The sequence below is a fragment of the Cryptomeria japonica genome, chromosome 2 (genome assembly GCF_030272615.1).
Source record: "Cryptomeria japonica chromosome 2, Sugi_1.0, whole genome shotgun sequence".
Classification (NCBI taxonomy): domain Eukaryota; kingdom Viridiplantae; phylum Streptophyta; class Pinopsida; order Cupressales; family Cupressaceae; genus Cryptomeria; species Cryptomeria japonica.
The window spans coordinates 551,534,746-551,548,773 of NC_081406.1; the positions used below are offsets into that span (position 1 = coordinate 551,534,746).

Sequence of the window (14,028 nt, forward strand, 5' to 3'; positions counted from 1 at the left end):
TTGAATTCTACTAAAGAATTTATTGTTGTCCTACAAGAGAGGCTATCATCTGTTCAAGCTAGGAGGAAGGAAATTTTGCAAAATTAGGATGATGAAGAGAAAAATGCACTTGAGGAACAATGTCAAAAATTGAGTCAGGAGAACATGGTTATGAAGAATGAAATTCAAGTTATAACTATGAGGATGTCTAAAGAAATTGAGGAGAGAAAGAAAAAGGAAGAAAATCTTGTTGTATCCTTGAAGAACAAATTTGAAGAATGTGGTAGGTTGGTTCATGAAAATGATATGTTGAGAACTGATTTAGTACAATCCCAAAACAATAAGCAAGAGCTTGAGAAACAAATGATAATACTAAGAGATGATTTAACTGCTGCAAGTGTGTACAAAGAAAAATTCAAGATCAGCTTAGCACAACTTGATGAGTTACTGAAGAGACAGAGGCAGATTGAAGATTTTAGTGGACTTGGATTTGAGCAAGGACAAAGTTCTGGTACTACTAATGAAGATCAAAACCATAAGGCACCGGTAAGGCAATTCAATGCTTATAAATTCAATGGTAGATGTTTTGTTTGCAATAGATTTGGACACATGGCTAGGCAATGTAGAAACAGAGCAAATCAGAACCCTGATTCTGCTTCCGATAAATGTTCTAAATGCAATAAAATTGGTCATAAGAAACAAGACTATAGAATGAATGTAAAATGCTATGCTTGTGGAAAATTTGGACATATGGCTAATCAGTGTAGGTCAAGCAATTTCACCAGTTTTAGCAAGACAATTCAAAAGAACAATGTTACATGTTATGCATGCAATGAAGTTGGACATATTGCTAAGTTTCGCAGAAGCAAAAATCCACTGGTTGGCAATGGAGGATCAAATGAAAAAGGAAAAGAGAAGGTTAATGAAGTTTGACAAGATCATACTCAGAGATGGGCGAGGAAGACTGAAGAGCGATCATCAGATGGGAATGTCCTGGTTACCTATCTGGCAGAAGAGGCTGCTCCTGAATCGACAGTGAGCTCATCTGGTAACTAAGGCAAATGCCTTAGGGGTAGGCAAAATTTCATGGAAGATGATGCATATGCCCTTGGAGGAGATTCTGGAAGATGCTCCAGATATTGGAAAGGATTATCCAACATTGATATGTTCAGAGTGAGATCTAGTATCTTTCACTGATAGTCATTTATGTCAATAGAATATTAGGGTTTTCTCGTGATGGATAAAAGGTCGAATACACTTCATTATTATTCACCCAGCATTCAGAGCGATTTTGGAGTGATTTGGAGCGACTTACTGCAATCAGAGGCTATTTAGAGGCAATCGGATTTCTTCTTGAGCGATCACACCTGCATTTGGAAGAATTTGTTGGAGGTTTCTACCGATAGCGAACAAAAGGTATTTTTCTTGAAACATGGAAGCGGGATCATCTTCTGTTCCTATTTTCATTGCAAATCCAACTGTAGTAGAGGTTAAGGACCACCCTAGGCCAATTTTCAAGCGATATCCACATGTGGATACCAAGGAAGATTTGGTTGGAGTGTTTTCTCGCGTCTCAGAGAGAGTGGTGTATGTAGAGGATGTTAGGGCATACATCCATTGTCATATAAAGGACTTAGGCACTTTAGAGATCAAATAGATGTATATGAATGAACTCATGGGAGAATCTGGTAAGATCAAACCGACATATCAACACATCGAAGATCTAGGGTTTAGCGATATTTTGGATATTCCAGAGTTCGAGGATGAAATACTTAGATATGTACTAAGTAGAGTACATGGGGAATTCATATGGCTGGACAAACCCTATAAAATTACTAAGGAAGCTATCCGAGCAATTAATGGCTTGTCATCAACAGGGCAACATCCGAATAAGAAAGTATCTAACGACTTCGTGAGGAAGATCACCGGTGCCACATCAGACATGAGATCGACGAAGGTGAGCACTATCACTGATATCAACATCAAGTTTGGAAGCATGGTTATAGGCTACAAGGTAACTCAGTCTAACCGACTGAATTTAGTTTCCAGTTCATGTATTTTGGTTGCATATAGGATGATGAGGGATAATATCAGGTTATATCTTTGTGGCTAGATGCTTGAAGAATTATTGATCAACTTAGGGAAATTAAAGGTGAGAAGAAGGGCACCTTCTGGTATGGAAACTTGTTAGTTTGCTGAATGCTATAATGTTTTAATGATACTCCCAGTTCTGGTAGGAAGCAATGGGCTTTTGACATCCCGGTAGGAAGACAACTAAAGCAATCAATTGCTGCATTGGGAAGTCTGAGAGATGATAAGGTATGGGGTTAATTTAAAGCTTTTCAAAAATCGATGAGGTCTAGAATAAGAGTGCTTGAGCATTTAGTAGAGAAATGCTCTATCGACATATGCTTCATGGTTAAGAAATATGAGACCCTCATGGAGGAACTCAAGCCCCAAAAGATTTGGATAGAAGAAATGGGCTATGAGGTAGATGCATTAATTCTTGATGCATATGCAAAAATTCTACTAGATGCAGAAATAGATGAGGCAGAGAAGCCCTGTGGAACTGCTCAACAGAAGACTCTTGAGGTTGAAACCGAGTTCAACCAAAAGAAAAGGTAAAAACAAGAAGGGAAGGCAAGTAAGTTTGTACAAGAGGTTTCAAAGGACATTAAGGTACTCATTGATGCTGTCCTAGAGAAAGGAAGAAAGAGGAAGGATCCAGTAGTTCGCATTGAACCTGTAACTGAAGATTCTGAGTCTGAAGATAACACACCATTAGCTTTCAAAAGGGTTGTGAGGAAGAAACCAGAAGAACCTAAGGTGGAAGAAAAGAAACAACCAGTTAGGAAGGTCGCCATCAAGTTACCAACACGAAAACAAGCACCTAAGGCTACATCAACAGTTGCATCTAGTACTGGCAGAAGAAGGAAGAAGAGTGACATTGATATGGCACTAGAGACTGGTAATGTGACTATTATACCACCTATAACTTGTGCTGAAATTGTTGATGAAATTACTAAGGATGGGATGCTAAAAAATGTTAAGTCTTATTATGATACATTAGAAGTTGATGAACAGAGAGAGGTAGAGGAAGCAATTCTATTGTATTTGGATATCTATAAGAAAACATTAATAGAGATAGAAAATCAAATACCGGTAGAGTTATATAACATGTTGGATGCTAGAAGGTTATCTGCAATGCAAGAAGACAAACACATTAAGATGCAAGAACTTTTAGCTGTCTGTGTTAGCATAACTCCAGATGAAATGGATAAGATAATTGAGGCTACAGATAGGAAGGTATTCAATAGCAAACATAGAATAACTAGCCTGATGTTAGGAAGGATGAATGAGGTAATAAAAGAAACACAAAAGGCTTGGATAAATTTTTTGGGAGAACATAGAGGATTCTTTACTTCACCAGAGACCAAAATCGAGACTATAGATACACCGGTTGAAGGGAAAGGTAAAGGGATCATGAGTACTCCACCCTCAATTTTGAAGAATATCAAGATAGTGGAAATTGAGCCATCGACAAATGTATAGATGAATACAGAGACACTGGTTAATGCTGAGAACATTGTACAAGATACTAACATTGAGGACAATTGTCCTCCGGATACTAATGTAAGGTTGAGGATATTGTTCCTAGAGAGGAACTGGCAATTGCACAGACTGCACCAAGTGGCGAAGCCACCGGTGCAAGTGAGGAGGTATTAAAGGATAAATAATAAGAGAAAACAGGGGAATCCAGTAGGGAACCCATTGCAGGCACATCATTATTGATAATTGACACTTCTCTAGTTTGAAAAGAAAACCATCATAGAGATGAGTCCTCCCACAAAACTAATGATGATGGCTGCTCAGAAACTGATGAAGGAGGGAACCACAGACAAAGGGATTATAGATCAATCCATAACTATTTTGCACAGATTGGTCCCAGAGTGTAAGATTGAAAATGAAGCGAGCCCTTCCGGCAAGCTTAAGGTAACCACTGAGCACATATCAAAAGACTTTCAATCCTTACAACAGATCTCTAACCGACAAGCACTTGAAAAATTCACTTTGGCTAAGAGAGCCACTTTTGATCAGATCATTGAGAGAGAGAAGAAAAAGATTGTAGAGAAGCTAATTTTGATAAAAAAATTCTTTCAAACAATGTACTAATATATACAGGGTATGTTGCAATACTGAGATACTTACAACAAATGTAGATAAAAAGATAAAAGAGATACAAGAGAAAATTGCAAATATTGCTCGCTCTTTTGATGGACTAATTTCACTAACAACATCTATTGATGGACAAATTTTGACTTTGGAGAACCAAATTTCTGCTCTTGAAAAGGAAAGAGATAAGATCATTCAGAGCTCCAGAAGTCTCTGAGGTTTGGTGAGTCCAAGATTGGATTCACTTTGTGTACATAAGAAGGAATGCATGGATATGCTGGGAAAGCCCACACCTACAGAAGTTAATGAGAAAAAATCACTTGCATATTTACTGAGTAGACTTGTATTTATCTCCGACACATTCAAAACCAGCTAGGATACTTATGTGGAGTTACTTGAGAAAGCTTATCCAGAATTCTTGAAATTGGTTAAGCTCTGGTAAGACATTTTTGGAGGTATTCAGTGTACAATACTTATTCTTTGACATTCTTTTTACAATTTTTTTTGGGCATTGATGTCAAAGGGGGAGTAGTATACATGTGAAAAAAAATGAAGAGTTGCATACATTAGGGGGATTTATAGATATTTTGGAGCATTGAAGTACTTTGCATATTCAGCTCAGGGGGAGCAGGGCAGGATGAAACTGGCAGTTGAAACCATGACCATTTTTCACATGATTGTTGCCATCAATGCCAAAGGGGGAGATTGTTGGCAATTGACACTCTATTGGTTGGTTTCACTATGTTGTCATTGATGGCAACATGATTTTGGGTTTCGGCTTCATATGGTGTACCGACAGGCACTTGATAGACTCTACACCGACATCCACACCGACACCGACACCGACAAGATAGAAGATTTCTTTGGTCACCGACAATGCAAGCCGACATGGCATAATAAAGGTCATCGGTATTGGAGGCCGACACATCTTGGATCCGGCATCGACAACTTGTTTTAGTGTTTATTCATTTATGTTATATGGCCGACATGTAATCTAATATTGTATATATCCTTGTAAGCCGACATAAGACATAAATTTGTATAGGGTATATAGGGTAGATTGATTAAGATCATTTTGATATGGTAGGGATATAATGTAATGGATATGTAAATGTGATATGATGTGAAATATATCAGAGAGACTATGTATGTGAGGTATTCATTATAAGAGTTATCTGGTATTAGGGTTTTAACCGGAACAGACATAGCTTAAACCAGAACTGTATTCTGGCATAAAAGATGCTATCCTAGCAGTTCACTATTCTCCGGATTGTTGTCTGGTATGTTATGTAGTCAGTGAGGCTCCTATTGTGATTGAGCAGTGTGCTCTAGGTTGTAAGCCTTCTTGCAAGTGTAGGCTCATCATATATTGTAATATCTCTTCATATGGCTAGTGGATTGATATTGTGGGTCACAAATCCCACTGTGGTTTTTCCCCTTTGAGGTTTTCCACGTATAAATATGTGTGTTATGATTCTCATTTATATGTTTGGCTTATTGGTTGCATTACTTCTTTCAATTCTGTTTATACTGGTATACCGGTTGGTGAATGAATGTTTTGTTAAGGCTAAAATCTACTATTCTGGTATAACACCGATTCATTCCCTCCCTCTTAGTGTTATTGGTTTCCAACAGTTAGAGAGCATAAAGAGACTAAAAATAGTTTCATTGCAGATATGAATAGACTAAAAAAAATGAGAAATGTTGAGGGAGAGAGGTGAGGATGCTTATGAGGTGGCAAGAAAAGAAAATTAAACTTAATAATAAGAAAAAAGATAATGAACCAATTTTAAATGAAAAAGATATAAGCAAAAAAATTGAAGCATACATGAAGAATAAGAGTCTCATATAATACAAACAAGGAGGAATGCAAGAAAGCAAAGAATTATGAAAATTCTTATGAAAATAGAAAACTGAAATATATAAATGGAAAAGAAATTGACAAGAATTTATACAAACAACATATAAGTATTCGTAAGATTAAGCATGCATACATAAATATATACCAACAAGTACCTTGATCTAAATGTATGTATGCATATACATATTATTCTTACTATTACAAAAGTTTCGGATCACACTATTATCTATCATTAGGATGATAGAGAGAATAAAGAGACTAGATCTGAACAAACTAAAAAGAATGATAAATGTTGAGGGAGAGAGGTGAGGATGCTTATGAGGTGGCAAGAAAAGAAAACTTAATAATAAGCAAAAAGATAATTAATCAATAGGGCTGGTGGCTTAGCTTGATTGGTGAGAGCTTCCAGTAGTAAAGCACAAGACCACAAGGTCTAGTCTCCCCCCAGCCCACGTGGTACCAGAGGATGTATACCAAGTGCACAACACTTTATAAGAGGTGCAAGAAAGCAAAAAAATATAAAAATTCTAATGAAAATAGAAAACTAAAATATATAAATGAAAAGAAAATTGATAAGAATTTATACAATCATATTTAAAATATACATAAAAGTATCCTTAAGCATGCATATGAATATACATATCATTCTTACTATTATATACATATGATATATATCTTTGTGTTTAATTAATAAGTTTGTATAAAAGTATTTAATAAGCCTATTATAATTAAATGTAATATATGCAAGATTATGCATCTAATATAAGAAAAAGAAAAAGAAATCTAAAAATACATTAATATAAGATTATTCCACATGAATTTTAACAATCACATTGATGCATTAGTTTTATTATATACTAAAAGAAATGCAAAAATAAGATAATAAATATTAACAAACCCAAGCATAATCTAAAAAATATTTATATTATATAGAATATAAACAAAACAAATCTATTACTAGAAATTTTGTATATAGAGGGAGGATTAAAATGTTACACTTTTGTGATTATACATAATATCATTAATATATATTTGAAGAGAAGTTAATTAATAATAATCTAAACATATTGCTTACAATTATAATGGTTTGGAGATTTACATTGTTGTGCTCAAGTTTTTTAGAGGTGAGGTTTAGGTTTGCTATTTGTGGCTTTATTCATTGAGATTAGTTAATCTATAAATTTTTATCAATACAAATACAATTTCTTTCTATCTTCGTGCAAGGGATAAAACTTAAAGCATAAATTCAAGAATTTTACTTTTTCATTCTATGTTATTTGGATAGATATCATAAATGCATCATCTTAGCTTCAATTTAGCTTATTTGTTGCACAAATTGATAGTAATTCTAAATAGAGAAGCACACCATTAAGAAATATGATTGATCTCAATGTTTTCAATCACTTTACCTAGCATTTTCCCCACCTACACTATGTCATATGGGGCAACAATATTTGGATTTGACCACGTATCATAGCCTAGTTTTAAAAAAATTCAAATCTCTTGCTCTTAAACCAAATTTACTAAGAATTCATTCATATGCCCTCAACCTACATGCAAAAACAATCAAGCTAATAATTTGGTAACATGTATTTAAATACATCTCCTAGGTTATTAAGAGCATGGGGGATTCACATTGATTATTGATATAAAGAACAAACATAATGAAGGCTTCATCATGGATACATTAGTTTCAATCTTAGTTATATTATTTCATTTTCTAGCTTTGTATAGCTCTTAAGGGGCTTAACTCCTACAGAGGAATCCAATGATCTTTTCTCCATCCTACAATATACCCAATATGCTTTTAGCATAATCTCTTTTTCAACAATATGTAAAAAAGACACAAGAACACACAAGAGAATACACTGATCATAAATCAAATTATTTATCAATCATAGAAAGTACAACCTAGTCTAGGATTAGGTTGCATGGTGTAGTCCTATTTTCAAAATTAGGAACCTTTGAATATCTTTTCTTGATTTTCCTTATCTATATTCTAGAATAATATCTTAAATTTTATTCATCTATCACATTACAATATTTGATTAGCAAGGTTAGATTTAGTGTTAACCCAAAAACTAGACAAACACAATGTTCTCTATAACTTTCAATTTCTTAGTTCTAGGTTATTGAATTTGCAACACTTCCTTTCAATATCAATTCTTATTTTCCAATTTTGGTTTGATTCATTGTTAATTAGCATTAGAGAAAAGCATTTTATTTCCTTATGTTTTGCTAAATTTTAACTTCCATACCTATCTATTTAGGGTAGAAGATTGCTATGAATTTTATTTTATTTTTGTCATAGTGAGCACATATTGATCCATCTTGAGATTCTTAAGTCGTTACCTTTGTTTACCAAATATAATCCCAAGTCCCTTCAATATCCTTAGACAAATTACTAGTTTGATTTTTTGCCTTACCACCACGTCCCTCTTCTTTCTAAACCTTTTATGTATAACATGCAACATTTGTTAAACACAATGTACCACTGAGAGGGGGGTGAATCAATGGTTTCTGAGTTCTTTTCCTTTTTAAAACAAACTTAGAATATCAATTATTATCCTAAGCACTAACTAGTCAAACCGGTAAGACAAATGTGGATACCGAAAGAGACAAACACACAAATGCAACCCACAAAACCAGATGTACGAGGAAAACCCAATATGGGAAAAACCTTGATAAGAAATGTTGTTGGAGAGTACTGCTCCAATCTAGCCTCACAAGTGAAACAATGAATTACAAATATTTAGGGAACCAACCCTTGCTAATTTAGGGCACCAAACCAAGGAGCACCAACTCCTGCACCAAGCTCCAACTTGGTGATTTATATTGAAATACAATTTTGATATAGTTATAGCTTCTGGTTGCAAATAAGTTCTGCAACACTTGATCAAATAGATTTCTACTAGTTAACAACCTTCTCTTCTTCTCTCATAGCCTCACACCACACTTAGTCACACTTGGATGCCTTCTTGACCAATCACACTTTACTTGTTAGCTCAACTGTCAGACCTACAATAGTTTACCGATACTCTGTCTCTGCCGGTTAAACCCTCTCGCCAGTTTGCTTGCTAACTCACTCTGCAACTTTCTTAGAATAAATTCTAAGGAAGATGATCCTTCTCTGTGCTCAAGTTCTCTTCACTCTCCTTCTTCACCTCAAACATCATAGATTTCTATCTCGAGCTCACATATTAATAATCTAGGTTTCCCTCTAAAAACCGCATTCAAACAATGGCGTGTTAGGTTTTGCCTTCTCCAACTTGATCCAAATATGATTTGATTTGACCTGCTTTTCCAGGGATATAATCTTCATGACATCAATCAACACTAGCAAAGCTTCACATTCCAATGTGCATTTTCTAAATTTGGAGGTCTGCACCATGATTTTTTCTTTTTTCAGTCATACGCTATTAATGGCTTAGTTGTTTCCTTCAACAAACGAGTACGAAGATCAAATGTTCTTGTAGGATTAGTTTAGTTGCTTGCCAACTTGCCTTCCTCGAGCCGCAATCCTCTAGTATCCTCAATGACTTGTGGGTTCTTCATAAAAGTTGATCTGCTTGCTGACTTGTTACGTTGATGCACACTTCATCAACCTGTGCAATATTACCACCTAGCATCTAGCTGTCATGTTTGTCGACATCCACCTTTGCTTGGATTTTATGTCGGTTTGACATTCTTTGTTGACCAAGGTTGACTACTAGCACAGTTCACCTTACCGGTATAACCAATAAATATCATCTTTACTGGCAGCACATCCTCCCGATAATTCATCTTGCCTTCCAGTATGGCTTCATGCCATCCTTTCTGTTCTGCTCACCGAGTGTTGCTATGATTCTTTTAACATTTTGCCTCTTCATCACAAACGAACAACCAACCTTCATCTCGGTTTATGTCTTACCGATAAGCCTACTTTAGTGACGGATGACATAATTTATGTGTATCAGTAGCCTTCCTTCTATTTGCTTACTCACATGTGGATTGACATCATATATCTTTCTCTTCTTATACCGGTCACCATTCCTTACTTACTGGTGACCTTGCCAAACCAGTTGACATCAATGACAACTTAATGCCAATAATGCCAACAATCTCCCCCTTTGGCATTGGTGTCAACTTACTGCACATACTTCATACCTGGAAAATTTCTCCCCCTTTGACATAATGACAAAAGATCCTGTACACTCCCCCTTTGATCCATACCTAGCTCCCCCTTAGGATGATACTAGAGATTACAGTCAGTACTGAGATGTGGTTCAAGAGTTATAGATGCTGCTATGAACACCCCCTAAACCATATAAATCCTTTCTATTTCAAGTGCATAAGGCAGGTGACACAACTCCCAACTTGTGTCTTAAGTACTCAAAAGTGCTTACCGACAATGGTTTGGTGAAAATGTCTGCTACTTGTTCTCCGGTAGGGACATAATCCATCTTTACTTCATGTCCTTCAACCTTCTCTCTGAGGAAATGACACTTGATAGCTATATGCTTTGTCCTAGAATGCATCACCAAATTCTTTGATATATTGATGGCATTTGAATTATCACACAGGATGAGAATAGGATTAGTAATGTCCACCTATATGTCCTTGAGGGTTTGCTTCATCCAAAGCACTTGAGAGTAGCATGTAGCTGCAATAATGTATTTTGCTTCAGCAGTTGATAGGGAGACTGAATCTTGCTTCTTGCTATGCCATGAGACCAACGGGTCACCTAGGAAGAACACACCACCACTTTGCTCTTTCGGTCATCAATGCAACCCGCCCAATCAACATCAGTGTATGCTTCCAAGATGAATGCCCCTTGTTTAGGGTACCACAACCCATAACTGAGTGTTCCTTGTAGGTACCTAAAAATTCTGGTTACGACATTCATATGTGATTGCTTTGGTGCAGCTTGAAATCTGGCCACTATGCACACTGCCTGCACTATATCCGGTCTAGAAGAAGTTAGATACAATAGGATACCTATCATGGATATATACAATATCTAATCCACCACCGATGATTCATCATTCTTGCTTAATTTTCTTCCGGTCAGCATGGGGGTACTTACCGGTTTGCAGTCCTCCATTTGAGATTTCTTCAACGTGTCCTTTGTATACTTGGTTTGTGAGATAAAGATTCCCTTATCTTGCTATAATATCTGCAAACCAAGGAAGTATGTCAATTCACTAAGCATTGACTTCTCAAATTTTGACTACATTTGATCAACAAATTCTTTGCAAAGGGTGTCCTTATTGCCTCCAAAAATAATACCATCTACATACACAACCACAACGATCATGTGGTTTCCATCTTTCTTTATGTATAAATTGTTGTCAGCACTCCCCTTTTTGAATCCTTGCTCCTTCATGTACTGATCTAATCTTGGATACCATGTTCTAAGAGCTTGTTTTAAACCATACATGGCCTTCTTCAACCGGCACACAAAGGTTTCATCATCATGTAGCAGAAACCCTTCCAGTTGCTCCATGTACACTTCTTCTTCCAAGTTTTCATTTAGGAAGGGAAATTTTACATCCATTTGATATACTTTATAACCCTTGTAGGCAGAAAAGGCTAGAAACATTCTGGCTGCTTCTAATCTAGATACCGGTGCAAATGTTTCTTCAAAGTCAACGCCCTCTACTTGAGAGTATCCTTTGCACACAAGTCTATCTTTATGCCTAACAATTTTACCTTCTTCATTCATCTTATTTCAGTAGACCCATTTAGTGCCAATGATGTTCTTATCTTCTGGTCTAGGGACTAATTCCCAAGTCTTGTTCTTCTCAATCTATTACAGTTCTTCTTCCATGGCATCCATCCATTCCTTTCTTTTGCTAGCCTCATTGAATGTTTTAGGTTCTACTTCAGTCATGAGGAAGAAGTTGACTTGTTCGTCATTTTGGGCAAGTCTTCTCCTGGTCTGCACACCATCACTCTTATTTCCTAGAATCTTCTCTTCTTGGTGGTTCAATTGCACATATTGGTTAGGAGCCTTTTTGGATGCTTCTTTAGGTTCATTGCCTGATTGAGCTTCCTCACCTTCATCACCAAAATCATCATACCGGTTTACCTATGACTAACTTCCTTTGTGCATATCCTCATCAACTTTTACATACACACTCTCAATGAATCTTCTTAGTCTTTTGTTGTATCATTTGTAGGCCTTTCTATTAGATGAGTAACCAAGGAAGATTCCTCCATCACTCCTGGAGTCAAAACTACCTAGACCATCCATATCTCTCTTGATAAAACACTTACTTCCAAATACCTTGAAGTATTTGACTGATGGCTTCCAGTCATACCACAACTCATAAGGTGTCATTCTATTGTTTGTTCTTAGTTGAACCCGGTTCAAGGTATATGCAATAGTATGAACAACTTCCTTCCAATATGTGTATGGCAGACTAGGCTCATTTAACATGGATCTGGCCATCTCCTTGACTGTCATGTTCTTCCTTTCTACCACACCATTTTGTTGTGGTGTCCTAGTGGTCAAGTATTGCCTTTTAATTCCATGTCTTTCACAATAATTGTTAGAGTATTTAGGTCTTTACTTGATTAATTAAACAATATTTGTTTAATTATTTAAGTTCCCTTTATCTCTTTTACACTTAAGCTAACTTTAGGTGCATAATAATTAATTCTTTTATTAATTATTATGTGCAAGCCTAGGTTTTCCTTTTTAGGGTTTCTTCACCTATTAGAGGTTGAATTCTTTTCCTTTGTATAATTCCATTATCACATTACACATTTTGTGAATATTGAGCTCTCATCTTTTGAGCATATTTTTTGTGTATTGTTTTTTCTGTTATTTGCTTCCTTGCTTCTCCTTGTAACAGGTTATTCAGCTTGTAGAGATCTTTAAGCTCCTATGGTGTTGTATTTCTCAACTCTCACATGGTATCAGAGCTTCAGATCTACAGCTATCTGTTCTTGATTTGAGAATTTTGCATTAGAAGCAGATCTAGGGTTTTAGGAAGTTTTTTTATGCACTTAGGGATAGGCCTTTTTTTTAGCACTTTGGGCCTAAACAGACCTCACCATCGTGCTCAGAAGGCCCCAAAACCCATATAGTCATATAAAACTTGACCATTTTTGGCTCCTGAGCCTCTGGGAGTATTTTTTCTCTAGTACCAGGTCATACGACCCTGACACGCAGTTTGAGAATTTTTTTTCAAAAATAAAAAATAAAAATGCCTTTTTACAGCATGTAGGTTGAATGATTTTTTGATAAAAACAAATTTTAAAAAATTAAAAAAACATAAAAAATCATTACAAGGTGAATTTTTTTTTTAAAAAAAAGCAACTTTTTTTTTTGGGGTTTCCCCATGGTATCCAGGGTACCGTGGGGTCCACTGCTTTGCAAGCCTGTAGCTTTTCGTGCGGGCACCACCGCCGGCCTTGCCTTCCCAACCACCACTAGTGCCCCTCGGCCTACTTTGGTGCCCTCCGAGCCCGTCGGCCCCTGGCTTCCCGTCAGCCCCTGGCCCTGCCGACGTCTGCCTTCCCGACCCCCGCCTTTGCGCTGCCCCGCCCGCACTGCGCCCACCGACCCCTCGTCGCCTGCAGCTTCCCTGTGCCCACCGACCCCTCGCCGTGCCACCGGAAATAGCCTCACCACCACGACCACCACAGGGCCACCACCCGACTACCACAGGGCCACCCACCCGCCACCAGAGCGCCACCCACAGGCCACCTCCACCAGACCCTGCCCCCATTGCACCTCCCTCTTGCCTCTTTTAGGGGGGGCTGGTTTTTTTGCCATAACTTGGGCAAACGAAGTCATTTTTTTGAAAATTAATAGGCGTTAGAAAGTTGGTTCCGAGCCGAACCTTTTGGTGTTGGATTTTTTTTTCCAATTTTGTTGTTTGACTATGTTTTTTTCCAATAAAAGTTGGGTCTCTTTTTTGAACTCCGGGAGCCATAAAATGAGCATTCGAACTCCGTAAAAAAAAAATGTTTTGGAAGGCGTGTGTTGTGTAATTTCCAGCCATATGAGTTTTCTTTCCAGATTC

The 14,028-nt window shown here is 36.9% G+C and overlaps 1 protein-coding gene across 1 annotated transcript; it reads right to left on the bottom strand.

Moving 5' to 3' along the window:
- Nucleotides 1-13,305: 13,305 nt before the first annotated feature.
- Nucleotides 13,306-13,731, bottom strand: LOC131865757 (glycine-rich cell wall structural protein-like). Its single transcript, XM_059215371.1, has one exon. It carries the CDS (start codon nucleotides 13,729-13,731, stop codon nucleotides 13,306-13,308), a length of 426 nt encoding a protein of 141 aa, XP_059071354.1.
- Between the last annotated feature and the right edge of the window lie 297 nt (nucleotides 13,732-14,028).